This window comes from Elephas maximus, chromosome 4 (genome assembly GCF_024166365.1).
Source record: "Elephas maximus indicus isolate mEleMax1 chromosome 4, mEleMax1 primary haplotype, whole genome shotgun sequence".
NCBI lineage: Eukaryota > Metazoa > Chordata > Mammalia > Proboscidea > Elephantidae > Elephas > Elephas maximus.
This window is the reverse complement of record NC_064822.1, coordinates 115,339,038-115,362,538: the sequence shown is the minus strand read 5'-3', so window position 1 is coordinate 115,362,538 and position 23,501 is coordinate 115,339,038. Positions and strand designations below refer to the sequence as shown.

Below are 23,501 nucleotides of genomic sequence, written 5' to 3'. Positions count from 1 at the left end.
ACGAATTCGCATTCTTGGGGGACAGCCCCAGCGAGGAAGACCGTCGCTGTGCATCCTGGCAGATAATCCGAAGAACTGGCACATACTCCTTTCCAGATTCATGAGTTTATTCAGGGAAACTTACTGACACGGGCAAGCAGCTGCTCTCCAGTGGTGGCCAGCTGGAGTATTTTCTACAGCGACCTAGCAAGGGATCCAAGCGTACGTACCACTTGAGCTGGGACCAAGGTTCATTGTTTTTCTTCCACGTCCTTGGGCAGTCAGTGTTCCCAGAGACTTCACATCAAGGCCCAGATGTTTTCCTTCCTGTCGCTAAGTCATTCCTCAGCCTTGGCCGCTGGCCCAGTCATGCCACTCACTCCCAGTGTTGTACCTTAGCCTGAGTCCATCCCGAATTCATCCCCAGCATGCTTCAGGCAAGAGCAAAGTTGCTTCCATTAGGAGGGAATGCATATAGCTGAATAGCTATTACCATACAGTGTAGATCCATACATTTGACCATCTCTTCTTCCAGGCAAAATGACCAACCATGTACATGGCTCAGAATTTTTCCTGGTAAGATTTCTTTTCACTGCATCTCTTCAGTGCCAACACTTCAGGAAGTTTCAGTGTTTCATCCAAAACCATCTTTAAATAATGCTTGACTTTTCTATTTTTCAGTTAACTGGTCATAGGAATTAATCCATGATACTAAGGATATAGGTTGAAAGACTGAAGGCAATGTACCAGGAGTGGGTGGAATGGGAATCTGAGCCACTTACTTGTGCAACTCATTTGTGACTTAAGAACTATCTCAAAATAAAGCCAACCGCATGTATACCGCTATCTCTTGATGATGGAATACTGTATGAACACCCAACCTTATGGCTCGGTTTGTCAGAAACAAGCAGTTACTAATAGTTCAGTCAGGTTGCGTGGTAACTTGGCGATTCATGGTAAAGCAAGTCTCTGTCAGGACCCTGTAGCAAACAAGAAGCTCTTTCTCAAAAGAATCATTAACTGCAAATAATGATACAACTTTGCCCCAAAATCCTAAAGGCTCACGCTATGATTCAGCTACAGGCCCCCACCAATGCTTTCATGCAGCATCTCTATACCATAAGATACTTCAAGCAATGTAATATCTGCAGGAACATACAGTCTAAGTGATAGAGAAGCAAGGGCGCCTGGAGCTGGTGCAAAGCCTTTGTATGGCTCTGGGCAGCACTCAAAACTGACATCTCTTTTGGTTATTCAGGTTATGGGTGAGAATACCACATTCAAGTGAGGCATATGTTGCCTTCAGAATCAAAAGAGGCCCAATGGCCATGCTACAACAATTTGCTTGACACCTTGGAAGGAATATCTTGACATATCCTAGACCACTGGACCCCTAGAAATCTCATTTAGAGAGAAGGCTATTAAAATTAGGTAGCATTTTATTTCCAACTCATTAACATGCTTATGCTTTTATGGTACTCACTATGTCCTGCTTATCAGGTCCAAAGAGCATTATAGCATCAAAGTATTAGAATAGAATTATGTCCTATAGAATGGAGAAACAAGGTCCTTGCAGGCTAGAAGTCTGGAGACCTATTATACCCCTAATATAGGGGAGTCCCTGGGTGGCACAAATGGTTAAACACTCAACTACTAGACAAAATGTTGGTGGGTCAAACTCACCCAGAGGCACCTCAAAAGAAAGGCTTGGTGATCTGCTTCTAAAAGGTCACACCCTTGAAAACTCTACAGAGAAGCTCTACTTTGCACACATGGGGTTGTCATGAGCTGGACTCGACTCACCTGCAACTAACAATAACAACAAAGTGGGATAGTGAAAATATGTCTCTGATCATGCCAGCTAAAAACATAATTTTCCTGTTGGCCTTTACTAGCAGGTATAAAAAAATAAGCAAATGATAAATCAATACCTGCATGCCAGACTTTTCTAGCCTTGTTCTGAGATAGTTCTTAAGGCACAAATAAGTTGCACAAGTGAGTGGCTTGGATTCCCATTTCTCCTACACCTGCTACATTGCCTTCTGTCTTTCAACCTATTCCCCTAGTATCATGGATTAATTCCTATGACCAGCTGACTAATAAATAGGAAATTCAGGCATTGTTTAAAGATGGTTTTGGATGATTCAAGTCAGACTTCAATCCACCGCACCTAAAGCTTTTCAACCTACACAAATAACATTTTAGTGGGTGGTCCAACTATTTAAATCCAGGGATATCATGATTATTTCATCAACATCAGAGATCTCTGTGGGTCAAACCTTCTTGATTATCACCTTGGCTTTGCTGCCCATTGTATTAACCACATATACCTATCTCTCAGGTGTAAGTATTATGTGGCCCCTGTGTAAATGGACCCTTTTATCTCACTGAATTCAGGGATCACTTTTTTAATAACACCTTTTCCTATTTTGATCCTGGACTTCACAGAATAGCCAAAGAGCATTTCAAGAGGCCAAAAAAAAAAACAGGGCCTCCTTAAACAAGGTGTTTCTTAAAGGCTGTTGAAGGAAATGTTCTCTAGAGTCCCCTGGGAATCTTGTTAGACAGTAGGTGAGTAGGTTCTACATAATAAATCCGATCCAGTATCCCAATCTCCCTAAATCCATGGATGCTTTCCTCTACAGCATAACAAGGAAGTTCTGGAATCTCAATTTCATTCAGTATAGGACACATTTGGGTCCAAGTAGAGCCACTCCCAAACATTTGAGATAATTCCTTGAATACAGATTCCCTGGGTATAGCATTCATATCAGTAAATTCAGGCCAATCCACTGCTAATTTTCTTCTTCCCTGATCCAAATAGTTTATGATCCATTCCCACAGATATTTCTCAGTTTTCTGTTGAGAGAAATTATCGAAATCTTGAAATTCTGTCGGTGTATTATGGTATCTCCTTCCAGGTTGCCTTGTGTATTCAATGCTCTGGAGTATGTTGGAACTTGAACCTGGTTATTGGGCTCTAAGTAACAAGATAAAGTTAGAATGAGTCTTACACAAGTCCAGTATTCTCCTGAAAGAAAATTACCTTAAAAGAGGTCATTGCAGTTTCTTCAGGCAAAAGGAGATAAACTCTTGAGGCAGGATATAAATGCCTGCTTTTCTGGCAAAGGAAGATGGGCAGAATATGGCACTTCAGAGGAATCGACCATTATGTGCCTTCCCAATTTATAGGATCTCATTAATTCTCAATTAGTGTTATAACTTTAAGATCACTCACCCTGGGGGTTGTGAATTCAATTGCATTGAAATTAATTCTTTCACAAAATTCGACCTGGGTTGGTTTCCAGGAGTTTCAGTCCTGCAGCCACAGGAGATAGGGGCTTCTTTCAAGGAAGTCATAGATTTCCGATTCATTGCTCATAGTTGGAGCTGAGAAATTAATATCCTAAGCCAATCATTTTTTTTCTTTTCCAAGTTCTCCAGTTCACTTAGAAACAAATAACCATGTCACATTTATATTCCTTATTTCCACTAAAATAATTTATGTCAGCAGCTACTTGCCAAAAACAATTCTTAAGAGCAGCACACGTTCAAGGGGTATCAAAATCAACTCCACCCTCTGCCTTTTATGATAGGAGCTGCAATGTATTGTGGCCATTTCTGAAATTTAAATTTAATGTGTGCTATCTAAGCCAGATTGGAAGCTCATGGATCTTATGTCATTTCCTCCTGCAGGCCTTCCTTGATATTCTTGCCACCAACACCCAATCCCAAATATCACTTCTCCTAGGTAGCAAAGAGTATTCATCTCATAAGGTGAGGGAGCAAGCCTTTGCTGATGCCAAATACATACCTGGATAACTCTAAAGATTATTTGGGTGTAAACACCATTATAATTCTTATAATACTTTTAAACTGGATATGAGCTTTTAAAAACAGTATTGAAAAGAATTTTAAGAGGAGATAATATTTGAAGAAAAATCATAAGTAACGAAAGAAAAGAAGTGGTTACAGAAATATTTATAATAAGCAGAGTAGCAATTTATCATGATGATTTTCAAAGGTGAAGAGCTTTAGAAAATGTTTTAATATCAGGAAAAATGGGATAGATAAAAAGAGAATGGGCGCAAACTGAGATGGCATAACAGGGACCATACGTGCCCTTTCAGCTTAAACCACTAAAAATCCAAACAAAATATATAAAACCATATTTTTCCAGATATTAAACACCAGGAAATGAAGGATAGTGATCCCTGAGAGACATTTCTCCAGCTCACTGCCTGGAGACTGTGCAAGAAAGGGGAACTCATGTGGACCTCACCATCCACATCAACTAGAGTTGAGATGGAGGTGGGAGTCCAAGGAAGGCTAAAGAGACTGGAGGTCACAGGAAATGGTACCAAGAAGTGAGAAAAGTATAGAGGGAGATATCCAGTGATCTACTGAGGGTCCCTCATAAATACCAATTAGCTTATGTATGGGAGAAAATTATATCAGATTGAAGAGAGAACCACCCAAAAGACTGCAATGAACAATATTCTGAGTTCACACTGGAATGGAAGTAGTTCTTATTCACACTCAAACATAATAGGAAAATCTCCTAATTTACGTGGCATTAGACAGAATATTCAGGAGGATTTTATTTTGATATTGGGGGAGGGAGTAACATTAGAATAAGCACTGGTCTGGTCCAGTGTCACACAGATTAACACAAAATCTGAAAGGACCAAACTAATTCCAAGTGGCATAAATAACAAAGAAAAGAATCTTTACAGGAATGTAAATTCATCCAGACTTCAAAAAGGTAAAATACATAATGTCTAATGTATAGTGAAAAATTACAAGGCATGCAAAGAAGTAGAAAATTCAGCCTAAAATGAGAAGATCAATTAATATGAACAGACCCAAAAATGACAGATGAAATAATTAAAAGAAAAGGACATTAAAAGAGTGATTATGTTGAAGAAGCTAAAAGAAGTGTTAAGCAAGTTAAGTAAAGACATGGAAACTATTAAAAACATCCAAACTTCTAGAAATGAAAACTAAACTGTTTGAGAAAAAAAAGAAACACCAGATGAGTTTAACATCAGTAAGGTGCTGCAGAAATAAAAATTAGTGAAATGGGAGAAATAGCGTTAGAAACCATCCGAAGTGAAACACACAAGGAAAAAACATGAAAAAGAAAGAGTGAACAGAATATTATGGAAGTGTGAGACAAATTCAAGTGGCCCAATACATTGTATAAGTGGGATCCCCTAAAAAAAGAAAGACAGGAGGAACAGAAGAAATAATTAAAGAAATGAGGGAAAATGTTTTAAATTCAATGGAAAATATACATCTACTGATCAGGGAAGAGCAACTAGGAGTATACAGCAAGATGTATATAAATTTTTATATGAGAGACTGACTCGATTTGCAAACTTTCACATCAAGCACAACAAACCCTGAGCTCACACGCACAAAAAAGAAGATGAAGCATCATAAAGTTACTTAAAACTCAGTAAAATGAGAGGATCTCACAAGATGACAAAGAATAAAATCTTATTACATAAAAACGGAATGACAGCATGCTTCCTGACAGAAACAGGGTAAGTCAGAAGCCTGCCGAGCAACATCTTTAGAGTAGGGGGAGACAGGGGAATGGCAACTTAGAATTCTATACCCAACAAAAAAGATTTTCAAAATTCAAGGTGAAATAGAGACATTGCGGAAAGAGAAAAGGCTAAAATAATTCATCACCAGCAAATACGCTCTACAAAAAAATGTTAAGTCCCTGGGAAGTAAATTGCAACCAGATAGTAATACGCACTTACCAAAGGAATGAACAACACCAGAAAAGGTAACAACCTAAACAAATATAAAAGAATTATTTTCTTAATATTTAAATTACCTAAAATGATAATTGAGAGTTTAAATCCTAAACACACACACACAAATACATAAAATATTGTGAGCTTAAAGCATATGAGAACATTAGCACAAAGGCCAGGAAGGAAGAGAGAGAAGTCACCTTTGCAAGGTTCTTGACTATATATAAAGTGGCCTCGCATTAGCTGATGGTAGATTGCAATAAGTTTAATATGTATACTATAAATCCGAAGGAATCACAAAAATAACATAACACAGAGTTATAGCTAATCAGCCAACAAAGGGAATAAATGGAATTAACCCAAAAGAAAGAAGAAAAAGGAAACCAAGAACAAATGGGAATACTAGAAAACAAATAGGAAGACAGTAGATTCAAACCCAACCATATTAATAACCACTTCTAATGCAAGCAATCTCAATGCCTCACAGCAAAAGTAAAGATAGATTGGGGGGAAAAAAAGAGGCAATTCTTTTCTGCCCTTGAGAAAGCAGCTTTTAATAGAAACACAGAAATAGGTTAAGAGCAAAAGAATAAAAAATATAAAATTACAATTTTTTTTTTTTAATTTGAATGGCCATGTTAACGCCAGATGAAATAGATTTAGAGCAATGAATGTTAATGGGATAAAGATTGACAACAGCAACTTGAAAGATGAGACAAGAACTTAGGGGGCAGTGAATTAATGTTAATGGGGAAGGATCAACTCAGAAAAGAAGGGTGAGAACGCTTGTGCAACTCAACGAATGTAATCAATGTCACTGAATCGTACATGTAGGAACTGCTGAATTGGAGTGTTTTGATGAGTATATTCTCAACAACAACAAAAATAAAATAATTTTTGTAAGACTGTCATTTCTTACTGAAAAAGAGGTTTATTCTTCAAGAGAGCATAAATAACCTAAATGCTTATGTATATATAGCACTTCAAAATATGTGAAGCAAAAATTGATAAACCTTCAGAGAGAAAAAATCCAAAACCATACACAAAAATTTCCACATTCCTGTCTCAATAATTGATTGAACCAAAAACAAATAAACAAACCAACCCAATGCTGTTGAGTGGGATCCAACTCATAGACACCATATACAACACAGTAGAACTGCTCCATAGGGTTTCCAAGGCTGTAATCTTTATGGAAGCAGACTGCCACATCTTTCTCCAGTGAAGTAGCTGGTGGGTTCCAGCTGTCAACATTTTGCTTAGAACCAAGCGCTTAACCCCTGTGTCACTAGGGCTCCTTTCTGATTAAACCAGTACCCAGAAATTCGCTAAGTATATAAAAGACTTCAACAATGCTAACCTCATATATGATCAAAATGACATTTATTTCAACCAAAAAATAAAGAGCTTTTCTAAACTTTCACAGAATATTTATTAAGACAGATAATATTCAGGGCTATAAAACAAGTCTCGATAAATTTAAAAGAATTCAGATTATACAAAACATGTCATCTGACCAAATGAAATCAGTAACATAAAGATTCTGGGCAACACCAATCATTGGAAGACAAATATCAAAATTGGCAGGGCCCAGCTAAAGCAGTGTGCACAGGTTAATGTACGCCTCTGTAACAATAATAGTGATTAAAATAATTATGAGATGGATGGCTGTATGAAGGGCCTTGAGTATGCTGAAAGAAAACGGCAAATTAAAAGCACTGATTTTAAAGCATAGGTGGATCTCAGTAATCGTTTCAAGCAGTTGTGAAAAAATCTTCGAAAGGGTTGCAGTTTCAGCGCTACTTAAATTTACACACCAGGCAGGCCTCTTATGCAACAATAAGGAAACTGCTAGAGAGGAAAGAGGACTCAGAGGTAAAGGAAACGTTTGGATACAAACAAATGAAGCTAAAAACTTCAGCAGTACATGCAGGACATAGCTTCCACAGAAACAACCATTTCCCTTACGGACTGATTCCAGAAACAGGGCTGGTAGGCAGAAGAATCAGTTAGCATTAGGTTCAACTGCATATAAAAGAAAACACAAGAGAATCCAGACATAAATCCATCCACATATGAGCAATTGATATTTGACAAAGGCCCCAAAACAGTTCAATGGGGAAAAGAGAGTGTCTTTAACAAACAGTGCTGGCATAACTGGATATCCATCTGCAAAAAAATGAAACAAGACCCATACCTCACGCCAGGCACAAAAACGAGCTCAAAATGGATCAAAGACCTAAATATAAAATCTAAAATGATAAAGATCATGAAAGAAAAAATAGGGACAAAGTTAGGAGCCCTAATACATGGCATAAACAACATACAAAACATTACTAAAAACGCAGAAGAAAAACTGGAAAACTGGGAGCTCCCCAAAATCAAACACCTGTGCTCATCCAAAGATTGCACCAAAGAGTAAAAAGATTACCTACAGACTGGGAAAAAGTTTTTAGCTATGACATTTCCAGTCACAGCCTGATCTCTAAAATCGACATGATACTGCAAAAACTTAACTACAAAAAAATGAATAATCCAATCAAAACATGGGCAAAATATATGAACGGACACTTTACTAAAGAAGGCATTCAGGTAGCTGACAGATACAGAGGAAATGCTCATGATCATTAGCCATTAGAGAAATGCAAATCAAAACTACAATGAGATTTCATCTCACTCCAACAAGGCTGGCATTAATCCAAAAAACACAAAACAACAAATGTTGGAGAGGCTGTGGAGAGACTGCAACAATTATACACTGCTGGTGAGAATATAAAATGGTACAGCCACCTTGGAAATTGATTTGATGCTTCCTTAAAAAGCTAAAAATAGAACTCCGATACGATCCCACAATCCCACTCCTTGGAATATATCCTAGAAAAATAAGAGCCTTTACACGAACAGATATATTCACACCAATGTTCACTGCAGCACTGTTTACAATAGCAAAAAGATGGAAGTAACCAAGGTGCCCACTGACAGACGAATGGAAAATAAATTGTGGTATATCCACACAATGGAATACTACGCATTCATAAAGAACAGTGATGAATCCATGAAATATTTCATAACATAGAGGAATCTGGAAGGCATTATGCTGAATGAAATTAGTCAGTTGCAAAAGGACAAATGTTGTATGAGACCACGATTATAAGAACTCAAGAAATAGTTTAAACACAAAAGAAAAAATTCTTTGATGGTTACTAGAATAGGGAGGGAGAAATGTATTCACTAATTAGATACTAGACAAGAACCATTTTAGGTGAAGGGAAAGACAACACACAACACAGGAAAGGTCAGCACAACTGGATGGAACCAAAAGGAAAGAAGTTTCCTGAATAAACCAAATGCTTCAAAGGCCAGAGTAGCAGGGGAGGGCATTTGGGGACCATGGTTTCAGGGAACATCTAGGTCAAATGGCATAATAAAATCTATGAAGAAAACATTCTGCATCTTACTTTGGAAAGTGGCATCTGGGGTCTTAAATGCTAGCAAGCGGCCACCTATGATCATCAATTGGTCTCAACCCACCTGGAGTAAAGGAGAATGAAGAACACCAAAGACACAAGGTAATTAGGATACCCAAGAGACAGAAAGGGCCACATAAATCAGAGACTACATCAGCCGGAGACCAGAAGACCTAGACGGTGCCTGGCTACAACTGATGACTGCCCTGACAGGGAACACAACAGAGAAGCCCTGAGGGAGCAGGAGAGCAGTAGGCTACAGACCTCAAATTCTCATAAAAAGACCAGACTTAATGACCTGACTGAGACTAGAAGGACCCCAGATGTCATGATCCCCAGACCTTCTGTTAGCCCAAGACAGGAACCATTCCCAAAGGCAACACTTCGGATACGGATTGACTGGACTAGGATAGAAAATAATACTGGTGAGGAATGAGCTTCTTGGATCAAGTAGACACATGAGACTATGTGTGCAGCTCCTGTCTGGAGGGGAGATGAGAAGGCAGAGGGGGACAAAAGCTGGCCGAATGGACACCAAAATAGAGAGTGGAGAGAAGGAGTGTGCTGTCTCCTTAGGGGGAGAGCAAATAGGAGTATACAGCAAGGTGTGTATAAATTTTTATATGAGGGACTGACTCGATTTGCAAACTTTCACTTAAAGCACAAAAAAAAAATCTAAAAAAAAACAATAGATATAAATCAATGGGCAAGCAAGGACTTGGCATACATACAACTTTTATTATGTACAAATGAAATAATTTTGAAATGAAGACAAACTCAGTAAGACACAAATCAAAATAAAGATTGAAGAATGAAAAAGCCATGACATAATTAACAGACTGACAATAAGGCACAAACAGTATTAAATATACTGCAAATGTTTTCATTATTAATATAAAATGTATTGAAAAGGTAAAAACTTACTTTTAGAAGTTAGTGTAACTATAAATTAATATTAATAACCTGAAAGGTTAAAAAAAACATAGAACACTAGGTATAACTTCCATATTCGAAAGGAGAACAGAGAAATGAAAACAGCAAAACAGCCAGAGATATTAAAAAGAAAAACATGAAAGTAAGGACAAACATTCTGTGATGTTTAATTTTATGTGTTACTTGGGTAGACTATGATTCCCAATTGCTTCACCAAACACTAGTATGCTTGCTATTATGGAGTAATTACCTGTGCTTTTATGGAGTAGTTATCGATGATTTAATCAGTTGACCTTAAGTAAAACAGATTGCCTTCCAGAAAGTAATCTAACATAATGTAATGTAATTACTTCACATCCAATATAATGTAATATAATTATCTCCCATAATAATCAAATCAATTAATCAAACAGGGAAAACAATGTTTCCCAAAGGTGTGTTTGCCTCAAGACTATAAACAGATATTTTGGTAGACCTATCCCCTCACTCTTTCCATCTCCTGACCTACACAGGTTGGGACACAAGGAATATCTAGCTTATCACGTGACCTACAGATTTCAAACTTGCCATTCTTCCACAAATGTGTGAGCCAGCAAGAGTCTCCAGCCTATTCCCTGACTCACAGATTTTAGGCTTGCCAGGCCCCCACAATCTCCTGAGCCAATTCCTTGAAGAATATGTATCTCACTGTGCTGTTTCTCTAGACACTAAGACACATTCACTTATAGTAATAACAGTGACTAGATTTTACCCCCACTTAAAAGCAAATGAATCAAAAAAATCAGAGAGACCATTCACATATGTATGGTTTAGTTTATTACAAAATGATAGGCAAAAATTTATCAGCTAAATAAAAACAAATGCTGTCAAGGACAATACAAGGCAGTCATCACTCAGGAAAATGTAGTACATTATCACAAATGAACAGCAGGAAGGAGAGTTTCTAGAAATGGCAGCAGAGAAAATTTAAAAAATAGTTTTATTCAAGTTAACTGGGCAGTAATAAATTTTAGCAAAATAGGAAACAAGTCCTGGAACCAGGCAATTTTTTACCAGTACTTAGGATGCAACACTTTCTTTCCATTGATTCATATTACCAAAAGTAGCTTGGAATGTAATATCAGAATATCAAGTCTGCAGTTTAAAAGCTTGTAGTCCTCTTAAATGTTGGAAAAAGGAATGAGTTTAGTGGAGGGGGCGGAGGGGAAGGAGAAGTAGAATCTTTGTATTCAGATAAACTTTTGTCCAAAACCTGCAACCACTGTGTATCCTCTGACTAGTCATTTCTCTACTTCTCAATTTCCTTGCCTTTAAAGTTAGAATAATTACTCTGACTTTACACAAGATTCAAGTCAAAGATAGATAATATAAATTAAGATTGAAGACCAGGATCAAAACTTTAAGGAAATATAAAGAGTCAACACAAAAGAGATAATGGAATTCACACTACATCAGACCACTCCCCATGTCTCTGAGGGGAACACTGTGCCCACTGCTACCCGTGACTTTGGCGTCATTGATTCCACTGCCAACTCATTAGTAACTTTTGAAATTGGGTCACCAAGGAATATTTTCTTGTTTACTCGGATGTTCTCTGTGCACTGGTGGCAAACGAAACATATAAAAGATATGCTGCCATTAAAGAATTTGCAGGTCAAGCTGCCTCCTCGGCAGGAAGATCAGATGTGCCCCTCTTCCAAAACCAGGGAGAGGGGTTCCTTTTTCTCTGCACTACCCTTTTCTTCCTTTTGAACTAAGAGAGTACTGGGAAATCTAGGATCAGGTGCCATTTAGACTTGCTGAGAGAACAGGAGGTTGACATGGGTCTCAATATACCAGGACAATAAAAATCTAAGCTAGGACTGTTTATTGGAAGACTTGCCTGCTAGAGGGTGTGTTTTTGTGACTGTGTGTGTGTGTCTGTCTGTCCGTGTGTGTGTGCACAAGCTTCTGGACAGAATGGAGCTGAATGGAGAAAGATGATGCGAGGTGTGGACAGGAGCGTACACAAGCCTCCCCACCAGCCTGCTGCCCTTCAAATAGTGGTTCCATCAAGGGCTTCCGATGAAGCACTGTCAGAAAAGTAAGTATGCAATTGTCATATTTTTCCATACTCTCTAAACATAGACAGAGGCTAAAAAATCTGATTTCAGTTCACTGCAATTGAGACTGCAAAAAAAAGGAGTCAACGGTTATTGCTAATATGCTGTTATTCTGAACAAATCTCATGGTAGAGTTTTCCTGCCACGATCAACCTATCTTTAGAAAAAAAACAGCTGTAAATATCAATTGAAGAGACTGTTATTACTTAAGAGGCAAAATATGAAGGGCAAAAGAAAAGACATTCTCCTCCCAAAATATTCCACAGTGTCATAAGAATCAAAGAACATGAGGATTAGAAATGACCTTACAGGGAACCTGGGAAGTGCTGTTCAACTCCTTCTTGGACTTCAACTATTCCAGTCTATAGGAATCCTATTCCCAAATGAAGACTGATTGAGAATTGTTCCAAACATAAGTGAGGTCACGGTGTCTGAAAAATGTAAAAGAATTTATTAAATAGGGATTCAATAAAAGAGAAAAGCTGAACCTCAATCACACTTGTAGCTCCCAAAGTGGCAGTGAGAGGAGTAGCTTTGTATAGGTTAGCTCCTCAAGATCTACCTGTTGATGTCAATGAAAACGCTACTTGGGGAGGTGGCAAAATGTATTGTTTATTTAACAAAATTGTTTTTTCAGACGTTAAATGATCTAAATTATATTAAAAAAAAAAAGTAGCTTTCAGTTTTCAAGGAAACCACCTGTAGTTTAACCAAAATGAGAATGTGATGTGGCTTCAGGTGGACAAAAAGCAAAACAAGCAGCCTTATATTCAAACGGTCTCTCACCACAAGATTAGCTTCATTGCTAGAACTAATTTTTTTTTTTTTTGACATCTTCAACAAAGCAGCTTGTTTTTATTGCAGGGAAGCTAGTGAGGAGCAAGCAGGGTGAGTGAGGGTCTCTGCAGGAACTCCCATCACTGAGCAGGACTGCCAGGTCCCAGGTCTGTCTGCCCAATTTGGTCCATCCTCCGGGCCAGGGGCCAGGACCCTGCTACTTGGGGATGAGGTAGGAAACGGCTTTTCCTGTTTTCTTCAAGGTCTCCAGCAGAGTGTCCACACTGTGCTCAGAGGAGTTGATGCAAACCTTCTTGTTGGGCAGGTCAACGTCAAACTGAACTCCTTCCAGCTTGCTGAGGACCCGACTGACCGCATTAGAGCAGCCCTCACAGGTCATGTCCACGGAGAACTCGTGCTTCGGCAGGACGGATGGTGACAGCCGCGGCAGCGCCTCTTCGGCTCCGAGGGCTAGCTCCGGCCGCTAGAACTAATTTTGATTTAACAAGTTTCATGTATTAAAACAAGATTATATTATTTATCTAACACATTAAACTAACGCGCATTAAAATTCTAAAGTGATTTTTTTTCTCAAGTCATTCCTATCAAAATTGGAGATTAAGAATTTTCAAAAGTGGAAACAGACAATAATTTCAGAGCCTAGGAAATTTGTAGGAAAAGGAAGAATAGAGAAATAATGTCAATGACCGGTACAAAGATAAAAGGTTAACACACTTGGATGCCAACTGAAAGATTGATAGTTTGGTCCAAGATTGGTAGTTTGGTCCACCCAGAGGCACCTCAGAGGGAAGGACTGGTGATTTACTTTCTTAAAACATGTCGTTCAAAACACTATGGAAAACCGTTCTACTATGACACACATGAGATGACCATGAGTCAGAACTGGCTCGACAGCAATTGGAATGGTAACATGGTAGGAAGAAAGAAAGGAAAGACAGACGGCTGAAAGGAAACAAGAATTAGAAATGTAGAAATCAGCTTGACCCATCATTTAGCACCTGTTGAAGTCCAGTTGATTCCGACTTATAGCAGCCCTATAGGACGGAGTAGAAGTCCCCCATACGGTTTCTAGGGAGCTCCTGATGGATTCAAACTGCTGACCTTTGGGTTAGCAACCATAGCTCTTAACCACTAAGCCACCAGGGTTTCCATCACTCAGTAGGCCTATCAAAATCTTCTCTGTGTGGCTTCAGAGTACTTCACAAGATACCATCTCTCCAGTGAACCATTTCTCCCATGAGGTGAGTTAGGTTTCCTGATTCCATAAAATGTATGTGAACGCTGAGCAACGCATCTTGCTAACTCAGGTTAAGGTGACAACTGACACTGCCAACTTTAATAGAAAAAAAGCCTAGAGGAACTGAGTGAAGACAGTAAAATAGGAATAACCCACTGCCGTCGAGTCGACTCCGACTCATAGTGACACCAGTATAATGAAGAGTGATTGTCAAGGAATAATAATAATAATAATAATAATAATAATAATAATAGTTTTCATCCCAGAGGAGTCCTGGTGGTACAGTGGTTAAGTACTCTACTGCTAATCAAAAAATCATTGATTCCAACCCACCAACTACTCCATGGGAGAAAGATGCAGCAGCCCACTTCTGTAAAGATTTACAGCCTTGGAAACCCTATGGGACAGTTCTACTCTGTCCTGAATGGTCACTATGAGTCAGAATCAACTTGACAACAATGGGCTAGCTATCACCCCAAACACAAAATTTCATTTTCATTGTTATCTTACTATGTCTCTGATCATACACTGAAATGAAATATTATTTCCCATCGGAAGAATTAAGTCTCCTTTGGAGAGAGACTTGTTCATGGTTAGATCTCCAGTCTTTGATGTTATGCTCTGTAAATAATAGGTGATCATTAAATATTTATCTGAATGAATGAATGTTGATTATTTACTTGAGCAATAGTAGAGAAGAGAAGTAAGGAGATCTAATGTATTTTTGATTCTCACACACATTGGGAAGAATTGGGTAGATGGGGTTTCCCTGAAAACCCCTGAGTTACACCTAAAATTGCTCATTTCAAAATCAATTCCCACTAATAAAACACGAAGACATATTATGAGTCAATATATTATTTTTCATTAATGGCACCCCCAGTGAGAATGTATTTACCAGATCTTCTTTTACAGGACAGATGTTTGAGAATGGCTCCTCACAATGTGAATCAAACTGAAAAAAAGTTTTGACAAGAAGGCTAGGAGATCTTCCTGAGCCCCCAGCAAATGGAATAATAACTGGGAAAACGTAAATATTAGAATCCAAGGAGGCGGAAAACTGGTAGGAGGTCCCGACAGTGGCAAATGTCAAGGAAAAACTGGGTTTATTAAAATTTGTGTATAAAACTTGGATCATATGGATCAGTTTGTTCATGGGTATTGTTTAGAAAGATTGCATGTATTAAGAATTCAAAGAACTGTAGAGTTAGTGAGTTGGCAGGTATATTAATAGGAAAAGGTGATTTGAGGAGGCGGGCAGAAAAAATTGTCAAAAGGAAGGGTCGCTGAAATGTGTCTGAGACAGATTCTGAAGATCTGGGTACTGCTGAGGAGAACACCCAAGATGATCAGGCTGGCAGAAAAAGCAAGTACCAAAGACCATTCCTTCTGGGTTGTGGCCATGGCTCAAAGCACCAGGACAGCACAAACCAGGCATATTCCAGCAAAAAGGCTCCTCACATCTCTTTGGGAAACCCTCCGCCTATGCAACCATGTTATCAGGAGGGACCAATCCCTGGAGAAGGACAACGTGTTTGGTAAAGTACAGGGTCAGCAAAAAAGAAGAAGACTCTCAATTAGATGGGTTGACACAGTGGCTGCAAAAATGGGCTCAAGCAAAACAACGATTCTGAGGATAGCACAGGACCAGATTGTGAGGACGGAGCAGTGTTTCATCCTGTTGACGTAGGGTCGCTATGAATTGGAACCAACTCAATGGCACCTAACAACAGCCACAACAAGCAACCACTTTACTGGGTTAGAAATGCTTTCGTTTGATTAAATACAGGAAAGACAAAACAAAGATATAACCTTGTATTTTAAACATTTTTCTTCCTAATCTGAGATAATTTAAAGTACAAAGACATGATCTAACCCTTTGAAGATATTTTGCTTATGTTAAATATAATCAGAGACCAGCATAAAATACTACTGGACAAATCCTACCCTGTTATGAAAAGTGAGCAGTTCAGTAAGATGGGAAAAGCAAAGAAAAAGGTGACTGGAAACAAAACAAAACAAAAACATTTAAAAAAATATAATAATCTGTAAAATAGGGGGTGCTAATAGCTGTGCTATGAGTTGTGTCTTTTTGTTGTTGTTGTTGTTTGTTTGTTTTAATAGCTGTGCCACAAGGCAATAATATTGAGAAATAGTGTATGAAACAAGGTACATGATGAGTGACTTGTTTTTTGTTTTAGTTGCCAGCTTTATAAAGAGTGTTTCTAATCAGGGAATTATAAACCTAAGATTCATATTTAAATATTTCCAGTAAACTTCCATTATCCAAATGTAAAATGCACTACAATAACACTGCTTACATCTTTCATTCAGGTTCCACGCTAGCTTCCTTCTTACAGCCCTTCTCTCTTCAGAGCCAATCTCTCTTGACCTGACACAGGTAGTGATGAGAAATCGTACAGTCATAACAGCATTCATCCTGCTGGGGTTGACAGATGACCCAATTCTACAGATTCTGCTTTTGATATTTTTATTTCTCACCTACATTTTGAGTGTAACTGGGAACCTGACAATTATCACCCTCACACTTTAAGATTCTCACCTTAAGACTCCCATGTATTTTTTCCTCCAAAATTTCTCTTTCTTGGAAGTGTCATTCACCACTGTCTGTGTGCCCAGATTTCTGTACACCCTGACAACTGGAGACAAAACGATTACCTACAATGCTTGTGCCACACAGATGTTTTTTGTTGTCCTCTTTGGAGCCACCGAATTTTTTCTCCTTGCTGCCATGTCCTTTGATCGCTATGTGGCCATCTGTAAGCCCCTGCATTACGCAACCATCATGAACAGTAAGGTCTGCACTACCCTTGTTCTCTGCTCCTGGTTTGCTGGCCTGTTGATCATCCTCCTACCTTTTAGTATGGGTCTCCAGCTGGAATTCTGTGACTCAAATCTCATTGATAGTTTTGGCTGTGATACGTATCCTGTTTTACAGATATCCTGCTCAGACACAACGCTTATAGAAAAAAATGCCTTGGGTTTTGCCGTGGTAACACTAATTATTACCCTAATTGGTGTGGTTCTTTCATACACATACATTGTCAAGACCATTCTAAAATTCCCTTCTGCCCAACAAAGAAAAAAGGCCTTTTCTACGTGTTCTTCTCACATGATTGTGGTTTCCATGACCTATGGCAGCTGCATCTTCATCTACATCAAGCCTTCAGCAAAGGAAGGAGTGGCCCTTAATAAGATGGTGTCAATGCTAGCCACTTCCGTTGCCCCTTTGCTTAACCCATTCATTTATACACTTTGAAACAAACAAGTCAAAGAAGCCTTCAAAGACACTGTTAAAAAAATTGCATTTCTCACAAAGAAGTAAGAGACGATTAATGCTTTGTGGCCGAGCTTAAATCTGAATAACCCATAATCATCTTTCATGACATTACCACACACATTGTTTCTTCCTATTCTGTACAGTCATCAAGCTAGACTTTCCCCTCAAATATTTTTCTATTACGATCAGAAAAAAGAAAAAAATCAAGCTATTTAGTTTACCTTCTTTTAATCTTACTTTATTAAGAATAATAAATTTATGCATTTATCAATTAATGCATTTATCTCAGGCTGGATTCTGAAAATTCTCAGTGATATAAAAAGGAAATGCAATTTAATAAAATCTGCTTCTGGCCATATGAAGTACTCATGACGTGGATTCTAAAAGGCCAGAGAACATTTCTCACTTGTTGGGAATATTCAATGTTCAGGCTCCAGTTTTTTAAGAGTAACTGGAAATTCTTTACTGCAGCTTAAACCATGGTATGAAACAAAATTGGGCACTCCAGAGCTCTCCTTTTCAATGTAAAAGTTTCAGGATATTCCTGCATTATTTCCTAGTTCATTTTTAGGATTAAGTAAAAAGGCTTAATGGGAAAATCACAAAGACAATGGAGATAGATTCTTCTTTCTTTTAAATTAACTTACTCACTTTTGGGACATTATTTGGGTTTAGTTTATCTTGTGGAACCCCTGAATGGTGCAAACAGTTAAGTATTAAACTATTAGCTGCAAGGTTGGTGGTTTGAACTCACCCAAGGGCACCTCAGAATACAAACCTGGATATCTGGTTCCAAAAGGTAACAGCCTTGAAAACCCTATAGAGTAGTTCTACTCTGAATACGTGGGATCACCATGAACAGAATCTACTAAGTGGTAACTAACAACAAAGAGTTCATCCTGACATGTGATATAAGTAGAGAAGAAAAACAGCCAGACTTTCAAGTGCTGGATGTCTTTCACTGACATTGACATTCATAGTGTTAACGGCTTGATTCAAGGAGAACAAGCCTTGAATTTAGGGGCAAGATAATTAGCCTTCAGTTGAGTGATATCTGCAACTGTCCAGGCATCCACTATCTCAGTAAAAAAATTACATGTAACAAATTAAAATATTAAGAATTGAGAAGGTTAGAAAAAAAAAGCTATAATTAATAATTTGGGCATTTGATGGGCATTCGGTTGGTTAGCATAAGCTGACTTCTAGAGATCAAATCCAAGCATAGTGTGAAAAAATTGAATGGACCTACAGTTGGGGGAGAGAAAATGTATGGGAGGACAGTAATTAAGATTAACTTGGACCTAACCAAACCACAAAAAACCTAACCCAGTGCCATCGAGTCGATTCTGACTCAAAGCAACCCTATAGGACAGAGTAGAACTGCCCCATAGAGTTTCCAAGGAGTACTTGGTGGATATGAACTGCCAACTGTTTGGTTACCAGCTGTAGCACTTAACCACTACACCACCAGGGTTTCCAACTTGGACCTAGAAGCTGTTCATTCTTTCTATAAGATGATGAAAGCATTTATCCAAGTTGTATCTGGGTGAAAATATACATTTATACTTTGCCATTCATATACAAATGTTCTTACATTTTATGAATATCATCTAGTTTCTCAGATATACTTTATAGCTTCATAACGCTTCCAAATATTCATATGAAGTCATGTCCATAGAATGTGCATATGTTCTGAACATTTCAAAACACTTCTGGAAAAAAAAGAGATGTATTATCCAAAGCCTTCCTCTTTTTCTCATTTAATACCATTTAAAAGCCAACAAAATTCCACTAAATGGCTAATTTCTTTTTTGGTAATTAATTGAGCATGCATCTATAATATGCATGTATTAGTAATTGGGTTGATCAATTTGCCTGAGTCGTAACTCATTAGCAAGCAGAGTCTATATCCATAAATCTCCTTCCTCAAAATAGCTGGTTGTGTCCAGTTTGTAAAAGCTTTGGATGATGATGGGCAAAGTTAAGTACATTTTTGAGATTCAAAAAGAGATTAGCCATCTCCTCTTACCTGGCTGGACCTTATTACAGTTAGATAGAACCAATATTTTAAAATGCACTAGATTCATGAAAGATAAACATCGAGCTTCTTTTCTGGAGAGCTCTCTCTCCTTCATCCATTCTCCTCTCTAAGAGGGAACATAAGAGGACGGCATTGTGGTATGTTTTGAAGCCTCAGACTGGAGTTGGAAGAAGCACATAAAATAACTGAGGTCACTCTCGGGTACAAATGTGATTCCTAAAAATTACCTCAAGTAGTACTGAAATTGATCACGGCTTTGCCCAGGCTGATCAAAAAAAGACTAAGAACTTTATGTCACTTAATGGTATGTGTAGGTTGGGGAAATTTCTCAACGAGGGGAAATACCTTAGATGTAGAAAATATTATGGAATTCCTGCTTGAAGAAGAGATGCCTATTCATCATCTCTACACTAGTTGTCATTGTACAATCAGATTTCATTGCATGACCTGCATTCCTTTTATAAGAGGTCTCAGAAAGGTCAATAATATAAGATTTTGTATGCTTTTAATATTTATAAGTCATTTCCTCATTGTACTCCATAACATTTTCTGCAGAAATTCTTATGAAAACGCCTTCTCCCTTTTAATTAGATATAATCCAGTTTGGTGTCACAGAACTCACAGCACACCTGGGATTGCTATCTGAATGATTAAGGAAATAAGAGGGGGCATGAAGAGCCCTCAGGTACAAGGTGAAAGAGGAAGTGAGAAGGTAAAAGACATCATTAACGTATTTCCCTTGCTTCCATTCAAGACTTGTCATCATTATTTATTCAAGAAATATTTACTGAGTGATTGCAACGTGCCAGAGTTTAGTTTTAGCACCTGAATATAACACTAAACAGATGGGACAAGATTTCGGATCTTGCAGAACTTATATTTCCCTCTCAGAAGAGAAAAGAGGATGTTGAGAATGCGAGCAGGAGCTCTCAAGTTCACTCCTTCCCTCAGGCATTAGAATGCTTCTTCAATTATGGCCTTCTTTGGCAAATCAAAAGAGATGGCAACCTCAAATTAAATGACAATGATTTTATCATGCTGATTAAATACATGGATATTTGAGTGATGGATTTGAAAGAAAGCTTGGAGATCACTTTTGTAGTACATTCAATACAATGATGCCATTCATCCCTGTTGTTCCATTTCTTCTGCTCTTCTCCTTAGCCTGCTGATGACCTGTGTTTGATGCTCACATTGCCACTTTAGCAGTCTTCTGGGACTGATTTTCAGACATCTATTTAACTTTTGTTCTTAAAAGGTGTCAACAAAGGCAATATTAATCTCTCCAGAATCAGGACCCCCAGGGAATGCATTGTTTGTCAGCACAATTGATCCCAAAACTGCTGCTCTGAAAAGAGACATAATCTTTGTTCCTCTGGATAATTAAAAACCTGCACAAAAGATAATGTATGGCTAGCTGAGTCATCAGCATCATTTTCCCAGAGATAGAAAGAACCCTAGAAATTCTCCGACATTCAAATTATGTTTTGTGTATAATTTTATAAATTTCTATGGCAAGTATGTCTGGTATTTTGCTAGGTAGTATGGAAAATGCAAAGAAGTAAATCTGCCCCAGGACAACAATTTAATATATAAGACGCACACCATGAAAAGTTAACAATACAAGAAATTTTGCAAGGCAACATATTAAAGTGCCCAACATGGGGCACAGTTCATGAGTGCTTTCAATATAGAAGAGAGATCCCTGAGGTCAAGAGAAACAATTATAGCACTTATATTATTTATTTGGTGCAAGGCACTATGCTAAGTAACAACCAGGATAATAACAGAATCAATTAAAATCTTATTAATTAAATAATACTATCATTATCTTCACCTATATACTATTATTAATAGTTATAATGATATGCTATGATTATCACTCCCGTGTTACAAATAAGGGAACTGAGGCACATTATCAAGGTCATGCAGCCGATAATTGGGAAGGCTAATATTTGAACCCAGGCAATCTGGATCCAGAATCCATTCCTATAACCAGAATGTCATACTGCTTCATAATCTGACAGGTTCTTTGAGGAGACAGAATTTCAGTTACACCTGGAAAAGTTTTATGAATGCGAAAAAGCAAGCATAGACATTCTTGAGAAAGAAATGGATCAAGCAAACACATAAATCCTTACTTCAAATCAAAATGTTCATCATACATATAAAAATTAGAAATTGTTAATTACACATAATAGCAGATTAATAAGAAAAAACAGAGTCTAAATGACTCACAGAGTTTGAGTGTAGATGACTAGGAATATACCACTCGTGGCAGAAACAGATAACTGTGTCTTTATTCTGAGGAAGCTGATTGCCTAGAAGATATGAAAAACACAAGTGTCCGCAGTTTGCCTAAAGCAAGTTGACTGGGTTATATGGAAAAACAGCTCTTCGAATGGAAATTAGTATTTACTTTTTGATCATTTCTTCAAATTGGTCTCTCTGCCTCCCTACAGGCTTTTATTTCTTAAATCCATGATTCATAATCCTTGCATAATCCTCCAGAAACGACTCTGAGGATTTTTTTTTTTTTTTTCTTTCCAGACCTCTTCAATGGCTGTCTAGTGAGGATAGATTAAAGTCAAAGTTCCTTAACATACCATTTCAGGGCTTTAGTAATCTGGCCTAAAATTTACATTCCACCATCTTCTTATGATACTTATCCATACTTTCTTTTCTGCCACATGAAACTAGGTGTTTGTAATGCGATCTCATCAGCCTGGAAGATCCTGCTTCCTTTTATTTACCCATCAAATATACCATTCACCCTTCTAGATACAAACAATCAAAGAGAATTTCCACAAATGCCCACCATCACCTCTACCCATCCATATGGCTTTTGTGCACATGTACTCTACTTTCCAGTCTTTTACTACTGATGAATTCTGATGAATAAATTTGCTCAAACTGAAATATAAGTGCCAACAAAAGGAAGATAACAAGCATTATACAACAGAAGACCTGTCATGTATTTTTCAGGTAAGCAGAAAACAACTGAAAGTATTTTCTCTGATAACTGAGCCAACCTGCCTCAGATCTAGGAAGCAAGGAATATGAATGGTGGATTTTAAGAAATGAGTCTACATGGAGGCCGAGAGTGCAATTTTGAGAAATGATCAAAACTATCATACTAATTTTCCATTTGAAAAGATGTTTTTTCCTACTACCTAGTCAACCTGCTCTAGGCAAACCGCCAAGGCTGGCCTCTTTAGTAGCTTCCAGGCAGTCAAATTTTTGTGCACATAACTAAGCAGTTCAAAGTCGTTCTTTGATATATTAGATGAACTGTCTATGCTCCTATCAACTGTATGGCAACTGGTTTAGTTTGGTTTGGGATCTAAGACCATTCCTTCTCTCCACCATGTAACATACCCCACAACAGGTCACAAAGACAATGTTCCTGTAATCCTCCCCATCTTTCCTTACCTCTCTAATGGGTTGTTCCCATTCCTTTACAAACATGCATATAATATATTCCATTCTGAAACTCCCTCTTTTATCCCCATCAACCACTTCATCTACTATCACATTTATCTGTGGACTTTGTCAGCAATATTTCCATAAACAGTTGTCTACATTCCTTGACTAAAACTATGAAAATCGGAATAGAATAACATTTTTAAATGCTGGATTTGTTCATGTAGAATTTTGTAGCCCAGAAAAATATCTTTAAAAATATAAAAGTAAGGTCCAGACTTTTTCAGGCCTAAAGAAATAAATAAACAAAAATAAAGCAGAGTATATGTGTGGCCAGGAAACCTGTAGTAAAAGGCGTTTTCAGAAACTGTTCTTCAAAAAACTAAAAGTAGAACTACTATAAAAAATGCGACGCAGCAATTCCACTGTTAGGAATATACCCATGGGAC

At 37.9% G+C, this 23,501-nt stretch overlaps 1 protein-coding gene and 1 pseudogene across 1 annotated transcript; one reads left to right on the top strand and one right to left on the bottom strand.

Moving 5' to 3' along the window:
- Positions 1 to 13,246: 13,246 nt before the first annotated feature.
- On the bottom strand, positions 13,247 to 14,878 carry LOC126076435 (copper transport protein ATOX1-like). Its single transcript, XM_049884952.1, has 2 exons — positions 14,798 to 14,878; positions 13,247 to 13,513 (listed from the first exon to the last, which is right to left on the bottom strand). The coding sequence occupies exons 1-2, from the start codon at positions 14,876 to 14,878 to the stop codon at positions 13,247 to 13,249; spliced, it is 348 nt and encodes a 115-aa protein (XP_049740909.1).
- Positions 14,879 to 16,694: 1,816 nt separating this feature from the next.
- Positions 16,695 to 17,633, top strand: LOC126075581 (olfactory receptor 6C2-like; annotated as a pseudogene).
- Positions 17,634 to 23,501: the final 5,868 nt, after the last annotated feature.